Genomic DNA, 19,053 nt, shown 5'->3' on the forward strand with positions numbered 1-19,053 from the left:
ACTGGAAGGTTGCTGTAACATCTCCATGGAGAAGGTATTTCTGCAGGGAGGCTCTGGAAATTCTGCAAACAGGAGGAAATCCTGTTACGTGCTGCCAAAATAACCTCTGCCCCATTTGGGCAGCAGCGAATGCAGGGAAGGATGGGAGCCAGAGATCCCTGTGGCGCAGGCGGGGTGGGAACGTGGGTGGCCTGGTAACTCGTGGGGTGGAAGGAGCTGTGCGAGCAAGGGCAGTGTGTTCGTGTGCTGCCTTACGTAAACCACCGTCAGCTGCAGCACTTCCATCGGCAGGTTTCCGGCTGTGGCAGGTGACCTCTTAAATCCAGAGCGTGCTCTCCGGTTTGAGCTGGCTTGCTTTGAACCATATCTTCCTCTCTGTCCTTGCAGAACACCATGGCTACTCTCAAGGAAAAGCTGATCAGCCCCGTTGCTGCGGCAGCCACGGTCCCGAACAACAAGATAACTGTTGTGGGGGTTGGACAGGTTGGGATGGCCTGCGCCATCAGTATCCTTGGAAAGGTACGGCTCAAGGACAACTTGGTATTCAAGATCCCGCTGCTCTAATGTTCTGCACTGCCTGTTTGTCTTAGCAAATGCTGTGAAATTTAGTAGGTTGCTACTGGAATGCACACATGAATTACTTGCAGTTTGTCTAAGCGAGCGGTGACCTCCTCATTCATTGTCTCTTTGTTCTTTCACCCTTTCCATCTGTGCTTAGCAGTACGTCTCTAATTAGACACGGTTTTATTTTGCAGGCTGCTGGGAGGATGTAGTGAGCAATGTCTCTGAAGCCCTGGCAAAGTTCTCTTATTTTCTTTTTCTTCCACAACAAAACTGGAGTTTGTGGGAGAGATATCCTGGGAGAAGAACACAGAGGACAGAAATTCATGTGCAATACGGGATAAGAATCAGAGCGATGCATGTCTGCATTTTACTCTTTTGATGCATATATGCCATAACAACTGAAAATACTGCTATTCCATTTAATAGGCTTCTTTTTCTCTTAAGCTCTTATTGCTTGGTTATATAGCTCTGGTTTTCCAATGAGGATTTAGCTAGTGTCCAAAAACTAAAAACAGAGGGCTGGACTGAGAGGTTATTCTGACTTTTCCTGTTGCTGGTTTCTGGGTTTTTTTTTTTTGAGTTTATTTTTTGAAAATCTCATTTTGCAGTCTTTGAGCAAAGCCAAGGCTGCTTATACAGTAAGGATCTCATGTACTTTGCACTTTAGAGAAGATTGTAAGCTAGTTCAATTTGATTCCTTTTGTGCTGTTTTTGAAAAGACAAATGGGAGCTGTTTATCTGCCCTTCCCACTTTCAGGAGCAGATCTTAAATCGGGTAGCACGCAGTGATGTCAAAAACCTTGCATGTACTACTAAACCAGCTGTATTTTATTTGGGGATGATCCTTCCTCTACCTATTATCTTGAGGATATGTGTTTTTTAAAACACTAGTGTTTTAGTAATTTAAACAAAAAATAAAGGATTTTCACCTGCTGATATTAATGAGTCTTGTGAGCAACGAAAATCTTGACATTAAGGAAAGGCTGCAGTGAAACAAAGTCATGATGTGAAAGTGAAAAATAATGTTAAAAACTGTGTAACTACAGGAGATATTTAATGAAAACAATGGCTTTTCATTGTGGAGTTTTATATTTATACTTTTTAAGCAAATGTTTGCCTCTTGTGCTCTAAACTCTTTCTGGTTTTGAAAGAGTACTGTAACCTGTGTGGTTGGCAGTGAGGGAACTGGGTGACGTTAACCACAAGCTTCGCTACAAGCCAGTATTCATCTGTGTTTAATATATTGCCCTAAGCAGCATGAAATTCTGTTTTCAGCGTTCTAGGCACGAAGTTTTACTACTGATGAGTTTAATGCACCAAATCCGGAGTGAAAACTAGTTTTAAATTTTTCAAGCTTGGATTATGGCATGATGGAGTTTATTTCAACCAGACTTCTGCTCTCTTATTGTCTCACAAGTATAAGCTGCAGTCTAAAACACTTTTTGTTAGAAAAAAAAAATCTGATTCTTGTCACTGAATTAGATGTGGCTTTGAATTGTGCAAGATGGTTGGCTTACCCAAGATGTCTTTGATAAACCATGGCATAAAATTTTGTACTTGGTTTCCTGTGGTTTCATATGTAGATGCAGTTGGGTTTTAGATGGCTTTGAATTTTATAAAACTAAACAGTGTACTAATTTACTGGTGTAGTACTTAGTAGATTATTTGAATGGCAAACTTCATGTTGGTTATTTTTAGCTCACTCTGAGAGACAAGTTACTGATGCTACCATACTGTTTTAGAAATGGAAACATCTCCTCAGTCATAAGTCAGCTGTTTTCAGTGAGAATATTTTAAGCTGCATCTGGGGATTGTGTAGACTTCATTCCTGTGTGTGCAGAATAATGAGCGGAATTCTTCTGTAGGCAACACTGATGCAAATTCATGAAACTAGTTATTGGAGCTATTCCAGGCCCTCTTGTGTTTCAGTGAGAACCTGCTCAGTCTGGTGAATGTTGGTTGCAAGGTCTAGGCTGAAAGTCCTGTGTTGTCACTCTGTGTGTATAAATCTATCTGGAATTGCACAGGTGCATACATTACTTTTTTCAAATCCTGGCTATCATAATATTGAAATAACAAGGACTTCATTTTTTACCCTGCAGACTGTGTTGAGAACTGAGCAAGTGCCAGTATTCTTAAGGTGTTCCTTCAGTAGTTGATGAAATCAGCTATGAAAGGAAGCAATACAGTGAAGTAACGAACTCTAACATTATCTTAAAGTATGAAGTGAAAAACTTAAATTGGCTTGCTGTGAAACATAGTTTTCCATAGGAAAAACTGCATATTGTTGCATGTTTAAAGTGATTTAGTTGGTGTTAATAATTAATATTTCCATGTGAAGTAGTGTTACCCTTTTTATATAAAAGTAAACAGATGCTTGCTTACAGTAATATTTTTCAGTAGTATTGAAACGATTTATTTACTTTTCAAATGGGTTGTAGATACTAAGGAAAAGAAACAGAAGTAGTAATTTGAATCTCAATATAGTTTACTGAATAATAAACTTTTAAGCATAGTAGAATTTACAAGGGTAGTGAAAAAAAAACCAAACTGTCAAAAGGCAGTAAAACTTTGCATTAGAGCAGAATGCCTTTTTCCTTTACCCCTTGACCTTTCTCCCTGTTCAAAATTAAATGATTCTATCTCCCAGCTGAACCTGGCTGGACGACAAGCATACATGGCTAAAACTGTTGTGCAAAGTATATTGTAGTAGCTCTAGTAGAGAGAATTAGATAAAGAATCCATTCTGTCTTGATGCTATTTTTAGTATTGAGGAAAATAAGTCTGTTCCCAGGCTATATTTAGTGAAATGAATTGGTTGAAGGAATGTTATAAGGGAATATTTATTTGCTGATTATATTGTTTGCTGTATTAGGTATTTAGTATCTGAAATAGGCCTAATTGCTAGATAGGTTTAGAAGGTTTGTTACAACTCAAAGATGCAACTTTTTTCCTAAGATAATAACAAAATCATGGAGTGCCTTACTAGCAAAGGGCTAGCTGTGCACTTAAAACACGCCACAAGCAACACGTCTTCTGGGAAGTATGGGTTTTATGAAGCGGTGCTGTAGTAGCCTTTAACTCTTGTTACTGTGAGGTACATCAGAACACCAAGACAGGGCTGTTGTGCTGTTTTATCTTTGAAGAAGAGATGCTTTCGGGTGTGTGACATGCCAATTTAGAGTGTAATACAGTTTTGCTCAAGTCTAACTTTAAAATGCAAGTTAACTGCTTCATTGACTATTTCAAATCTTGTTGTTTTCAGGGTCTTTGCGATGAGCTTGCTCTGGTTGATGTTCTGGAAGACAAACTTAAAGGAGAAATGATGGATTTACAGCATGGGAGCTTGTTCCTTCACACTCACAAGATTGTGGCAGACAAAGGTGAACCTCAATTTCTTTTATTTCGTACTGGTATGCTGTGAATTTGCTCAGTAGTGGAGCACTAGTTATGTAGTCCTAAAGAATTCTAAGGATTTGGCATTGGAAAGTTAGTGTACAAATTGAGGTGGGTTCAGAAAACACAATAACAATGGGAGTGGGTCTTAATCTGGGCTCTCTTACGTCTCTAATGGCCACTTGACAGTTTTGGGCTTGTTAAGTAAAATTGATTTTAATTAAACTAATGCCTTTTTGATGTAGAAGAAAGTATTGTTACTTGAATAGTAGGAATGAGATTCAGAGGGGCTGAATGTACTCCCAAGATCCATGTGTTGATATATCGGTACAATCTTAAGAGATGCTGCTGCTGTTGATGTCTCATGTATTTTGAGTTTGAATGTATGCACGGTGGAGTGGCTACTCATAGTACTTAGTATGAGCACAGGGCTATTGAAATTAGTTGTAAGTCTATTCAAAACATTCTTTATTTTCTCCCCTATGCTTTGTTGTAGACTATGCTGTCACAGCCAACTCCAAGATTGTGGTGGTAACTGCGGGAGTTCGTCAGCAAGAGGGGGAGAGTCGTCTCAACCTGGTTCAGAGGAACGTGAACGTCTTCAAATTTATCATTCCTCAGGTTGTCAAATATAGCCCCAACTGCACCATCCTGGTGGTTTCCAACCCAGGTAAGGCAATATTTTCCTAGAATGCTTACAAATCCTATTTGTTGGAGAACTAATGTTTTATCAGTCTTATGAAATACAAATTGAATGTTGAAAATAGCTTTGTGTGGACATCTGCCACATAGCTGCTAATAGCAGAGAGCAGAATACAAGCATTCTGTACCTTCCAATGCTGTCTTTATTCAGAACTTCTCATGGTGTCTGTATTTTAAAAGCTTGGCTCATGGTAAGTATTTCTGAACATATTTTGGCTTAAACATCCTTTTTGCTTTTAAATTGCTTGTAAATCGTAACTTTGTTCTGTGTCTGGATATGATATTACCATTTTTCAGGATGAAGAACTTAATAGGTTTGGTGATAGTTTCAGGAAAGCTTGCATGCTGAAGTTTGTGGTGAGGAAATTGCTAGCTGGACCACATAGTTCAGCTAGATTAGAAAAGACTTAGTTATAACTTATTGCGTCTAATAGTATGCTCACCTGTAGGCATCTCATTGCACTGGGACAGCTTTGATATGTGGATATCTAAAGCTGACTGATATGCATTGTAGGGTGTCTGTCAGGTGGTCTTTGCTTGATTCAGTCTCAGAGTGAAGCCATTTCTGCAGAGCCATGGCAGTGAAGTGGTACTGCTTTTAAATATAACTTGGCAGAGTCAGTGCACGTAAGTCAAGCAGCTTGGCTGGTGATTGAGTAATTAGGTGGTGTAGAGTTAGAACTACTGAATACTAGTGTACTGAGCAAGTGAATACTGTGCAAATAAAATAGCTTATGGTAATTGTAAGTGCTTATATAAAAGTCAAACTTAATCAGAGATCAAATTGTTCTTGTTTGTGCTGATTTTGTCTGGGGTAAAGTCAACTTGCTTCATACAGCATACTAGTATGGGGCTGTGTTTTGCGTTTGTGCTGGGAACAGAGCTGATAATACTGGGATGTTTTGGTTATTGCTGAGCAGTGCTTATGCAGAATCAAGGCGTTTTCTACTCCTGGTACTACCCTATTGGTGAGTAGGTTGGTGGTGCACAAAAGACTGGGAGCAGGCACAGCCAGGACAACTGGCCCCGGCTGACCAGAGGGATGTTCCACACCATATGTTGTCATACTCAGCAATGAAAGGGAAGGTTGGCGAGGGGACCGGTTCTTGGGAACTGGCTGAGCATTGGTTGGTGGTGAGGAATTGTTTTTGTCTGCATCTTTTGTCTGTCTTGGATTTTACTCATCTTTATTTTCATTACAATTTTTAGTTAATTTTATTTCACTTATTAAAATGTTGTATCTTGACCCATGAGCTTTCTCACTTTTACCCTTCCAACTTTCTTCCTTCATTCTGCTTGGCCAGGGAGGGAGGGAGTGACTGGGTGGTGCTTAATTGCTGGCTGGGGTTAAACCACGACAGTCCTTTTTGGTACCCAGTGTGAGACTCGAAGGGTGTGAGATAATGGATTGACCAGAGCATGTTAGAAGGAAATTAGGTTTAACAGTTGCAGGTCATGATATTGATCGTCTGCTCTTGATACTGACTTCTGATCTGTGGTGTGCTTTTTGCTGCACATGCTAAATTGGTGTTAGCTTTTTCAGTTCGTGCTGCATAGTGATTAGTGATGTCTTCCCTGGGAGATTTGTTATTAAAGCACTGTGACCCTGAGCTTAATCTGATATTTGGGCTTTCATTGCTGTACTTCAGGTACAATTAATTAATTCCTCCGAGAGGCTTTTTGTGGATGAAGTACAGAATGGCACATTAATAACTTTCTTCCCCTTAATGCATCATACAAGTGATGCCACATAGAGTATAAGTGGATCATGTTGATAATGCAAAGGCAAATGGGAAATGCCAAATGTCTGGCTAGAGGGCTGAAACTTTGCAGTGTTGCCAGGATGTGACTCATGCTGAAGAGACTGCTCCGTATAATAAATTACCAGAAAATGAAAAGCAACATGCCCTATTTAAAACTTGATCCTGTCATATTGTGGGAAGAGACAAGGTGGAAAGCTGCTGTGTGAAGTCCTACGAGACAAGTAGCAGAAACTCCTGAAGGAAAAGTTGAATTGAATTAGTTTGCAGAGGTGAAGGCTATCCAGCTGGCTTTAGATATTGCTGAGTGGGGAAAAATAGCCAGTACCTATGTGCTGACTCAAGGATGGTGGTGAATGCTCTGTGACAATGGTTACAGCAATGGAAGCAGGTGAGCTGGCAGCCCAGATGTAAACCCATCTGAGCTGCTGAGTTATAGAATAGAACAGAATCATAGAATAACCAGGTTGGAAGAGATCCACCGGATCATCGAGTCCAACCATTCATTATGGCAAGGTGGTTCTTTATCCAAGTAACACTTGTGAAAGTATGTTGTGCGGATGCTTGCATACCCAAGTGTTCTGCTAATGAAGAACATTGAAACAATGAGCAGATGGATCAGGCGGCTAGAATTGAAGTGGCTTGGGTAGATCTGGATTGGGAACATAAGGATGAACTATTTGATGGGCCCATGACACATCAAGACATCCAGGAAGGGATGCAACATTCAAATGAGCTTGTGGTCAAGTGTGGACTTAGCCAGTGCAATAGCATTGATAGTCTTCCATGGATGTCAAATTTGCACTGTAATTGAATGAGCTAAGTGGCTCAAGTCTTTTTGGTATAGAGTATGACGGCTGAAATATCAATATGGGGAAGTTTCACTACTACAAATCTGCCATGGCAAGCACCATGTCCTTACAACAGTGAAAGTAGCTACTGGATGGATGGAAACCACTGCCTGGAATCCTATCTTGGACCTTGAAAAGCAAGTTTCTTGGCAACATAGAACCCTGAAAATTGAATTGGACAATGGGACTAATTTCCAAAGCAATCTCAAATACCTGGGCCTGGGTAACATGGCATGCACCAGCCTCTGGGAAAAATGAGCAATATGAAGTGCTGTCGAAAAAGTACGCTGAGAGCAGTTGGTGCTAGGACATCAAAGATTAGGATACACATATAGCAGAAGTCATTAACACTATTTGACTCTGGAGGATATGCCAGTCAACCTAGCCCTGACCAGCCAAAACTTCTGCATACTGTGAAAGGGGATAAGATCCATGCACATATAAAGAACTTTCAGGAAAAACTGTCTGGGACCATTCCTTCCTCAGGAAAGGGTAAACTTGTTTTTGGGATTGTTTTTACTCAAGGACTTGATGCACTTGCAGGAGTCTAGTGTGTACCTCAAGTTGATTCATTCCTGAGTGAAAATACATCATTGGTGTTGCATATTATAGGAATTACCATAGCAGGAATCGCCTGAACAAATCGGGGGGGGGGCTGTGTGTGGAACCCAAAGTCATGGACTCGGTGGACGTTTTAAAGACATTTTACAGGTGTGGTCCCATAGCCTAAGGGAATGATACCTGTTATATATCAAAGGATGGGAAAGAGGTTAGCAGTGCTTAGTGAGAATGTATTGAGTCCTGTGGGACTTGAGTGTGATGTAAATGATGTGGAATAAAGGGTGGAGAACGTGCTGGTTTTGGCTGGGGTAGAGTTACTTTTCTTCATAGCAGCTGGTATGAAGGTTATGTTTTGGATTCGTGCTGGGAACAGGGTTGATAGTACAGTGATGTTTTAGTTATTGCTAAGCAGTGCTTATGCAGAGTCAAGTCCTTTTCTGCTCCTCCTACCATGCTGGCTGTGCACAAAAGATTGGGAGCAGACACAGCTATGACCCCTGCTGACCAAAAGAATATTCCACACCATGTGATGCTATGCTCAGCAGTGAAACTAGGAGGAAGGTTGGCCAGGGGGTCACTGCTCAGGGGCTTGCTCAGCACTGATTGGTTGGTGGTAAGCAGTTGTTTTCATTTGTGTCACTTGCCTGTCTTGGTTTTGTTTATCTTCATTTTCATTAGTTTTTTATTACTATTTTATTATTATTTCATTATTATTCCACTTTAATTACTAAATTGTTCTTATCTCAGTCCACAAGCTTCCCCTCGCTTTTATACTTGCAATTCTTTTCCCCTCAGTCTGCTGGGGTAGCAAGTGAGCAAGTGGCTGCATGGTGCTTAGTTGTTGGCTGGCATTAAACTATGAAATATTATAGACTGCTCCAGTAGAGCAGTTGCAGGAAGAAAATTGTGTATTGCTATTTCAGAATTATTTTCATAATGATTTGTTTTTCTCAAAATGTGTGAAGCTTTGTCTGCTATTCTTATATACTGGAAGCTATTGTGTTGCCATTAGAAGGGACTTAACACACTGCATGTGTGTCGGTGTGTGACCTTGATGTCCTTACCTGTTTAACTTCATTGGATCTGTTTGGGCTGTGGCTCAGGTAGCAGTGTTTTCTGCCTGTCCTGTGGAAAGCCCTACTGTAGGCAAACAATAAGATTACAAAGTGGAACTCAAACTCTGGACACCTGTCTTGGCACCTCACTTGAAAGTCAAACTACCAGAGCAATTGTCGCTATTGGATAAGGAGGTGCTCTGTCTGTATATATTACTGTGATACTGGCAAGAACTGCCTCAACTGAAGCTGTAGGGCAGCTATGCCTGATGAACACATCGCTCTTTGCTGTTACAAGTGAACTTTACTGAGATGACATGCTTTTGGTGCCTGAGCAGAGCAAATGATGTGTTTTGGATCTATATGCAGAAATAAGTTTCCTACTGAAAACTGGATGGCTTTTTGAGAGTTTTGAAGGTCTAATTAATTATTGTAGCCTGTTTGTTGTTGTTGCTTTGAGCTGTGGATTAGGGTTTCTTCTCTCTGCTCACATCCTTTTCTGGCTTCCGCAGCCTAGGGATTTTTTTCCCCTCTCTGTTTTTTAGAGCCACATAATGGCTAAAGCACATAGCTCATTTAGCTTTTCATGTCACAGAGGCGGTCTGTACAGAAACTGCTTAATGCACAAACTGGTTCAAGAAAGTAAAATGAAGTAGCTGCCAACTAGAAATAACTACATAGATTTCAAATATGTTTCATTGTCAATTACTTTACCTCTTATTGTAACGAAGTGGAAGCTAATGTTACCTCAGGAAATTGCTTGAATGTTTTAGCTGCATGAGTTCAGCCCTAGTTCTGCAAGCCCTAGGGGTTTAACTGTGCCAAAAAAACTGCCTCCAACTCTAGCTGGTAGGATGCTAATCTCCAAAGACCTTCCTTTAATGTTCTCTGTACTGTAGCTTGATGGGTCCTAAATTTCAAACAGTGCATTCATTTTAATCCTCCAAATAGTCAGACATGAAATGTTGAAATTGGAAGTGAGCGAACGGAGGGAGCTTTAGACCACACTAAGGATGAGTGATCAAAAGTTCAATTTATTGATTTACGGTTGCTTCTTTTATACAGTGTTTAATTAGCTTATACATATTACAAAAATCTAGCTCATGATTGGTTACATATAATTAGCTCATACATATTGCAAAAGCTTAGCTTATGATTGGTTACATCCACTTGCAGAAGTTACGGTTTATCATGCTTGCACAGCTATATTCTATCTTGACTACTCCCTCAATGTGTTCCTCCTTTGACACTAAAGTTTCTGTTTAACCAGCATAACTCACATTTTACAAGGACGACACGTCCTTGATACCTCTTTCTGAAAGCCATTGTTGTAAATATGGCTCTACATCTCCCCCGTTTTCTTTAGGCATTGCTAATGCAATTTGATTAATACGTTTTGATACACACTTAATGGCAACTTGTATACCTATCAATATTAAAATGATGATGCCTAATGAACGTAAACCTTCTTTGAACAGCCCTTGGAGCCAAAGTCCTTCAAAGACAGTGTCCATTTGTTTGTGTCCTTCAACCTGCAAGAATTTCTCTACAATTCCCCCTTTTTGTTTTTCTGACTAGGGCAGCTAGACAAAATGCATGGCTGAGTTGACACTGCACACACAGGGGATAATTGTTAAAACGATCAACACTATTAACAACAGCACTCTGCCTTTTATCAACACTTCTCATACCCACCCCACGATTCCAAATTCTGCCAACCAGCTGTCTAAAAACCCTTCCTCATGTGTTAACTGTTTCGTCATGTCTTATAGCTCTCTTATGGTTTTGTGTATCGAATTAGAATGATCTGACAGATTCATACAACACATTCCTTCAAAATCTTCACAACCATGTCCTTGCGCTAAAAGCAAAAAGTCAATTGCTGCTCTATTTTCTAAAATAGCATGTTGCGTAGTAATAGAGTCTTGAGATAAGAAGTCTAAAACTTTAGATGTATGATTTATTTCTTTTTTTTTTTTGTTTTTTTTTTGCTTCTTGGTGTCTCTCCTGATTCCCCCCTTTTTCTGTTTTGCTAACAGTGTTTTTATTACTTGATAGGTACGTTCAATAATGATATGACTTGGTAAATAGATATTAATATTTTCTGGATAATCAATTAGATCTGCTCATAAATTTAAAATATTTGTCATGCAGCACTTAGCATATTCTTTTGTCATTGGGATATAAATGATTGTTGAGCCTTGGCCTAATAACTGAACACTTCTTTTTTTTTTTCCTCAGTGATTGTCATTATAATCATTTCAAATTTAGTGAATATGGTTTTTGGGCTTAATGTGGTAAAATATCCACTCAATAATTTGCAATGAAGCTTTTGAATTTTCCTCTATTATTGCCTCAATTATCCCTAAAGGTTGTCTGCACTAGGACCCAGCAATTGCTGACAAGCAACATTGGAATGCAGAGTGTTCTCACAACATTTTCCTAGAAAGATAACATGGTTAGCTCCTTTAGACTGCTGTAAAGCTGAAAGAAAGAAAAAAAATTAGAAAGGAAGGAGAAAAAAGGAGGGGGGGGTGTCTCACACACATACAGTTGCATGTTTTGCTAGGTATTTTAAAACTTTTCCTTCTGAAACTTTTCATTCCAAAGATCCCCAGGTAAATTTACCTGTTTGCCGGCTTAGTGGACATTTGAGATTGAAAGGTCTCAGAAATGTATTTTCAAGATTGATTAAAACCAATTTTTAAGTCTTACAAACGTTTGAAGTACTTCAAACACACACACATACAACCACTCATTTCTCAGCTAGCTGAATACATTCATACAATGTTGGTTATTACTATTGGATCCAAAATTTTTCCATGTTACGGATATTTAAACTACACACGGTACTGGGAGTAAACTTAAGATATATAGATGCATTATCTAATAAGGCTTATATCGATTGTCTAATAAATATTTCACTTATGGTAGATTTTTTTTTTTTTTTTTTTTTTGGCCAACATGCTACTTCTTTGGCTAAATTTAAAGCTTTATTAGCTGACATTCCTGGCAAAAGCACTGAGGTAATCACTCCTCTGAACTACACTGTATTGTCAGAGTACAGAACAGGGCATTAGTAAAAACAGTTAATCAAACACTTGAAACCTACGGTAAGTAAAATGAAGTGATGTTAAGAAGTATTATGGAATGTATACTCTGCAGTCTTGGCCATACAGACAAACCACTTGTTTTTGGCGGTGTTGTGTATCTTCCAGCTGTTCGTCACGGTGTAGCTGTTGCTGTGGTGATCTGCTGTTCCATCTTCCACGTTCTCCTCTGTTATGTATTTCTCAGCTTTGTCCACAGCATTCTGGCGTATCCGGTGAAGAAATGCCGACTGCAGGAAGCGCAGGGTCCCCCGTAGTCCCGCTCGGTGCTGAGGATCTCGTTGAGGACGCAGAGGAGGAGGCGCAGCTGCCAGTCCGTGTCCTTGGCGCAGCCCGCGGGCTCCGGGCGGCGGCGGCGTCTCCATGGCGGCGGCTCCCTCTGCTCCCCTCGGCCGCTCAGGGGCTCCCCATATTACATCTTCGAACTTCCTCCACTCTGATAGTTTATGGATAGTACTTGGATTGATAAAACATCCTTTTGCCACACCATAAGCTACCAAATTTGGAAGTTCTTTATTTAAATCAATGTCTTTTACCCCTTTTTGTCTCAAAAATTGAGTAAATAGGGTTAACGCTGCCTGCCTTTCCATTTTTTCTATTTTCTTTTATTTATCTTCTTTATATTCTTTATATTTCTATACCTTTATGGCTTAGCTCAATCTGGCAGTCCTCGCAGCGTCTTCCGGCCGATGCGTTTTTCGCCCTCGGGACCCGGTGCATTCACAGAAGCACTTTGGTCGTCCTCTATTGTGGTGGCTTTCTTCTTTGGAATCCCCCCACTGGACCCGGGATTCACTCCGTTTTTTCCTCTTCTGTGGTGGTCTTCTTCTTTGGAAAACCCCCCCACTGAACCCGGGATATCACATCCTGCGCGGTATCACGTCGGGGTCACCAATTTGTTGAAATTGGAAGTGAGCGAACGGAGGGAGCTTTAGACCACACTAAGGATGAGTGATCAAAAGTTCAATTTATTGATTTACGGTTGCTTCTTTTATACAGTGTTTAATTAGCTTATACATATTACAAAAATCTAGCTCATGATTGGTTACATATAACTAGCTCATAGCATCATAAGCTTAGCTTATGATTGGTTACATCCACTTGCAGAAGTTACGGTTTATCATGCTTGCACAGCTATATTCTATCTTGACTACTCCCTCAATGTGTTCCTCCTTTGACACTAAAGTTTCTGTTTAACCAGCATAACTCACATTTTACAAGGACAACACGTCCTTGATACCTCTTTCTGAAAGCCATTGTTGTAAATATGGCTGTACAATGAAATACTTTGAAAACACAGTTCTGGTCATTGGTCAGTTCTCCTGATTGCCCTCCAACTTGCAGTAATGTAATTGTTGGAGCATTCTTGATGTATGTTAATGGTTTCGTTTACTGTGCATGTTTTTCGTTTCAGTGGATATATTAACCTATGTCACGTGGAAGCTGAGTGGCCTGCCAAAACACCGTGTGATTGGAAGTGGCTGCAATCTAGACACAGCTAGATTCCGCTATTTGATGGCTGAGAGACTTGGCATCCACCCAAGCAGCTGCCATGGCTGGATCTTGGGAGAACATGGTGATTCAAGTGGTAAGGAACAGTAAGCAATACTATGTTAGAGGTTGAGGTCTAAGGGGTGTTACCAAATTCTGAAAGAACAGATGTAGCTGAGCTTGAGTAACTAGTGCTTTGCTTTATTTTTATGAAGATTAGAGTTGAGACAAGTCCAAGAAATCTAGCCACCTTTTTCTAATAGAAGTGATTGTGGCTATATGATTAAACCCTGAACTGTAAAGACCAATTTTCTTAGCTAAAGTTGTGTCCTAAAGGCTACAGTTTACTATTTCTGTTTGTCTTCATATTTTGGATTATCATAATGTAGCCTGTAGCATAGTTCTCTGAAAGCAATATTAGCTCTTGTTAGATCAATGATAGAGCTTGTTGCAAGTAGTAGAAAAAGCTAGCAATCCAGATTCAGGCTAACAAAATTATCCCTTGCATTAGAGTCTTCTTTGTGCTATCTAAAAGATGGTTTAAAAACCATGTGAAATCAACTACAGTATTTACTGAAGCCAGCCCTACACTGTAATGAAAGCAGAGCTTGCTGAACATACAGAGCTCTTGTTATTTCAGCGTTATAGCTTCTTTTGCTTTAAAGTAACTAAGAATTCCCAGTTACTTCACAGGAACAGAACAGTTCTGCCTGTAAGCTCCCAATATGAAGGGAGATGAGCAATTTCCTCTCAATAGTCTAAGGTTGCATGTTGCTACCCTGTTATTCAGGGAAATAAGAGCAAAATTCTTGAAGGGTAACCCTTATGCTGATCAGTGGGACAGCAGTTTTTGATTAAAACAAGTTTTAAAAGGCTGAACAGCTGAGGTGTGCCTTTTTGCTGGAACTGGAGGTTTCTGACTTCAAAACTAGCTATCTTGCACCTTCCAGGGACTGAAAGTTCTGTTGTTAATGTGTTGTGATTTACTTGTTTAAGTGTCAGTACTAAAATAGCCTCATATTTGACCCCCAGAGTTTTCATATAACCACAGTTAATTCTGACAACTTAATCTACCTCAAACATTATTGTGGTTTTGGCTACTACTACTAGTACTTTCTTCCAATTATCTTGGGTAGGAAAAGTGGAGGGAAAAGTCACTAAGTGCTATTGAAACTTATGTCCTCTCTCTGTTACAGTTGCTGTTTGGAGTGGAGTTAATGTGGCAGGTGTTTCTCTCCAGGAGCTGAATCCTGCTATGGGAACTGACAATGATCCAGAGAACTGGAAGGAGGTCCATAAGCAAGTGGTCGAAAGGTAGAGTGACTTGAAGAAGGTGGCTAGACGTTGTGTTGAGAATAACTAGTCTGCTTACTGCCTCTTTTGTCGCTGCCTGTCAGTTCTGCAGCTTTCATGCCTTTGTTTAGAGGGTTTCTTGAGTAAGTGGAACTACTAGTCTAAAGACAGAAATGCAAGGTATCATTTGGTAAGCTTTATCCTGCTGGAAGGCAAGCTATTGCATAACATATCCACTTTAGTACTGCAGTGCTTAGAGCTCTCTGCACTTACTTTCTTACAAGTAGCTTCTTACATGGTTAACTTTTCTTAGTCTCTTGCCCTTTGAACAAAGGAAGTTTCCTTCTTTGAGCAGAGCATTGTTGGAGTTGACTTGGGAAACATGTTCATTGATTTAGAGGAAACTTGTCTAGAATTGCTAAATCGCTCCTCTTGTGAAAAAGGACTGCAACAGATATGAAGTATATGAGGACATTGGTTAAAAAAATTGGATATGTCTGTAGGTAGTGCATGACTGACTCTTAAATGTTTTCCTATTTCAAATATGCTCAAATGTGTCTTGATTAGAGAACTGGTTCAGTTGTAGGTGTCTGTTTTTCTACTTAACGCTAAGAACTCTTCATAGATGGAAGCTTTTTTTGTTTTCAGTTAATCCTGTGAGAACAATAGGGCTTCTTTATTATATCTATTAGATAATATAAACTTTATCCTCTAATGCTGAAATATGTAACTTATTTTGATATTCCAAAACTTACAATGTGTGTCACAGGAGCTTCAGATTTTTTCAGTGGGAAACATTCACTTATCTTAAGTTTTAGCATTCATGCAGTGTCTTGAGGACATTAATGCAACTGTGTTTGAATGTTTCCTTAGTGCCTATGAAGTAATCAAACTTAAGGGATACACAAACTGGGCTATTGGCCTTAGCGTTGCTGAGCTCTGTGAGACCATACTGAAGAACTTGTGCCGGGTTCATTCAGTCTCAACGCTCGTAAAGGTAAGTGGTGGCTAATTGCATGCTCTAGTTCATTCTGTTGTTTTGGAAAAGCAAAATAATCTCAATTAGAAAGATGCTGAACAAAGAAAGCTTTGTAAAACATTAATTTGAATTTGAAATGGAAGCTTAATATTGCATTTTTTTCTAGCCTGACCTCTTAGCCTACCCTCTTCACAAGTATGGAACTGAAACAAAGTTCTTTGTACTCTACCCAGTGTTGTACTAATCTTGTGCAAAGTTTTCCATGTGTGGCATGCAGATAGATACATTAGAAGGAAGTTTCAATGCAAAAATGGTGAACTTCATGGAGGCCCAGCTGTGATTCTGTGAACAATTGTCTAGCAAAGGTGCTAGAGAAGGAGAGCTGTGTTGTTCTATACTTGCACCCAAAGCAAGTTTGCAGACGACACTAAGCTGGGTGGAAGTGTTGATGTGCTGGAGGGTAGGGAGGCTCTGCAGAGGGATCTGAACAGGCTGGACCGCTGGGCACAGTTTAATGGCATGAGGTTTAACAAGGCCAAGTGCCAGGTCCTGCACTTGGGGCACAACAACCCTGTGCAGTGCTACAGACCAGGAGAAGTCTGTCTACAAAGCTGCCTGGAGGAGAGGGACCTGGGGGTGTTGGTCGACAGCCGACTGAACATGAGCCAGCAGTGTGCCCAGGTGGCCAAGAAGGCCAATGGTATCTTGGCTTGTATCAGAAAGGGCGTGACCAGCAGGTCCAGGGAGGTTATTGTCCCTCTGTACTCGGCACTGGTGAGACTGCTCCTTGAATCCTGTGTTCAGTTCTGGGCCCCTCACCACAAGAAGGATGTTGAGGCTCTGGAGCGAGTCCAGAGAAGAGCAACAAAGCTGGTGAGGGGGCTGGAGAACAAGTTTTATGAGGAGCGGCTGAGAGAGCTGGGGTTGTTTAGCCTGGAGAAGAGGAGGCTGAGGGGAGACCTCATTGCTCTCTATAACTACCTGAAAGGACGTTGTAGAGAGGAGGGTGCTGGCCTCTTCTCCCAAGTGACAGGGGACAGGACAAGAGGGAATGGCCTCAAGGTCAAGCTCCGCCAGGGGAGGTTTAGTCTGGACATTAGGAAAAACTTTTTCACAGAAAGGGTCATTGGGCACTGGCAGAGGCTGCCCAGGGAGGTGGTTGAGTCACCTTCCCGGGAGGTGTTTAAGGCACGGGTGGATGAGGTGCTAAGGGGCATGGTTTAGTGTTTGATAGGAATGGTTGGACTCGATGATCCAGTGGGTCTCTTCCAGCCTGGTTATTTTGTGATTCTGTGATAGCTGGTATAACTGGATGCATCTAATCTGTAGCAGTTGTATAACCTCTGGTGTAGCAAGGACTCTGAGGAAGCTGAATTTACTGCTCCTTGTATGTCTTTGAACTTTGTCTTGCTGTATATAAATGAGGGACTTGGAGGTGGAGTTTCTGAAATTTACTGTCAGTATTGCCAGTCATGGTCTAAAACAGTTCTGTGCGTTTTATTTGCTCAAATATATTTTTGCTGAGAACTTTTTGCAGGTTGCAAAATGATGGTTTTGAGCTCTGCTTTCAGAAGGCTTCCTGCTATGTATACTAAAAGCAGATCTGATTTGTTGGGCTCATGTCTGAGTAATCTCTTTTTTTTGTGGCAGGGCAAGTATGGCATTGAGAATGATGTCTTCTTGAGCCTTCCTGCTGTCCTAAGTGCCTCTGGCTTGACAAGTGTCATCAACCAAAAGCTGAAGGATGATGAGGTGGCTCAGCTGAAGAAGAGCGCGGATACATTATGGAACATCCAGAAAGACCTCAAAGATCTGTAACTCATGAATGTTAGATTTCAGCAATAGAAAGTGTTGTGTGCAAATGTGGGCTCTACTCACTACATATCTCTATGGTTAACATTTAATGCTCTTCCAGACTGAGCTTTGTCCACAGTAGCTAAACATATGCTTGCTGTAACGCACAGACCTTATGAACAAATAAAGCAACTTTCAGGCATGTTTTGTTGTCCTAGCTGCTTATTTCCAGTGACTGCTCTGTATTGAAATTGCATAGCTTACTCTAGCATTCTCTTTGTTTGCCATGGACTACATGGAAGTAACTGCACGTGTCCTTTTAAAAGGTTGGAAACAATGTAGTAATCGGATGTGGCAGAATATCACTAATACGATGCTACCGGAAGCCTTTTTAATATGATTTGATGTCAATCCAGATGCTTACTAAGTGTAGTTCATTCCCAGACTTGTTTCTGATATAGTACTTACTATTTTTCACTGATCGGTAGAGGAAATTGAATGGGGTGGCCTCTGAGCCACCTGCCAAAAATATGCCAGCATTAAGATTTTGGTATGCTGCTGGCCTAGAGAATGGGTTTTGTAGAGCCTTCTCTCTGCTGGATTCATTTATTTGCCTGTTTAGTTTTCAGAATGCTTAGGACAAATGAGTCTTCTATTTCCTTACAAAATAGAGTTTTTAGAGTTGGACTGGAGTTCCATGGTAATCCTTGTCATAGAAAAGTCAAATTTGGCCTTTATTCTCTAAATTTCAGCATGATTGTTTCACAAGTGTTTGTATACTTGGGTGGGTGGTAGAGAACAGATTTTAAAAAATCCTAGTTTTATTTCTTAATCACTTGTAAGGGAACAGATAGTAACCATAAATTAGCCAGTACTTGCTTGGCATGATTTAGAACTGCTCAACCTAGCTGTCCAGGGGACAAACAGTATCAAATCCATCTATCTTGTATCATAATTGAGGGGCCTGCAAATGTCATTATATAATAAATTGTCTGAGACTTGAGTTGAAGCAACTAAAGGCCTTTTGTAGCTCTGTTAAAATGCTTTGGGTAGTGGACTAAAACATTTGCACAAGCAAGTAGCTTTTTTTTTTTGTAGCTACTTTTGAAAGAAAAGATCATGCAAGTCCTGTCATTACAAGATAACTGCTATCCTGTGATCTTGTGAGTAGTTAGTGAAACATCATGTATGGGATGCTGGTGACAGCATTATTTATGAAGGGCAGTCCCAGGGAGATCTTTGGAGATGTTTTCATTCACAGACTAAATGCCAGGCTATTTTACTAATAGGAGAGGGGAAAATTACAGTCTCTGCTTTCATAACTCAGTGCGGAGATCTTACTGGAAGTGGAAGGCTTTCTACAGCTGCATAGCTTATCTTGTATTCCTGCTAAGAACTGTTCATGATGAACTGTTACGAGGTAAGTGGCATAAGCTCCTGCTGTTTGCAGGTCACACCCATTAGCAGTTTTGATCTGAGCATGTTTAGCTGGCTACT

At 40.4% G+C, this 19,053-nt stretch overlaps 2 protein-coding genes across 2 annotated transcripts in view; one reads left to right on the plus strand and one right to left on the minus strand.

The window, feature by feature from the left end:
• ITPR2 (inositol 1,4,5-trisphosphate receptor type 2) overlaps nt 1-19,053 on the minus strand; it is a 998,050-nt gene that overhangs the window by 36,739 nt on the left and 942,258 nt on the right. The window lies entirely within an intron of this gene.
• LOC138723564 (L-lactate dehydrogenase B chain) lies at nt 352-17,758 on the plus strand. Its single transcript, XM_069862759.1, has 7 exons — nt 352-519; nt 3,830-3,947; nt 4,457-4,630; nt 13,414-13,587; nt 14,687-14,804; nt 15,657-15,780; nt 17,413-17,758. Exons 1-7 carry the CDS (start codon nt 394-396, stop codon nt 17,578-17,580), a joined length of 1,002 nt encoding a protein of 333 aa, XP_069718860.1. The 5' UTR covers nt 352-393; the 3' UTR covers nt 17,581-17,758.

Source organism: Phaenicophaeus curvirostris, chromosome 1, assembly GCF_032191515.1.
Source record: "Phaenicophaeus curvirostris isolate KB17595 chromosome 1, BPBGC_Pcur_1.0, whole genome shotgun sequence".
NCBI classification, from domain to species: Eukaryota; Metazoa; Chordata; class Aves; order Cuculiformes; family Cuculidae; genus Phaenicophaeus; species Phaenicophaeus curvirostris.

Coding starts and splice junctions, on each gene's coding strand:
- LOC138723564 (XM_069862759.1), top strand. CDS start 394: ATGGCTACTCTCAAGGAAAAGCTGATCAGCCCCGTTGCTGCGGCAGCC. Junction 3,948..4,456: donor CAAGATTGTGGCAGACAAAG/GTGAACCTCAAT, acceptor GCTTTGTTGTAG/ACTATGCTGTCACAGCCAAC. Junction 13,588..14,686: donor AGAACATGGTGATTCAAGTG/GTAAGGAACAGT, acceptor TCTCTGTTACAG/TTGCTGTTTGGAGTGGAGTT.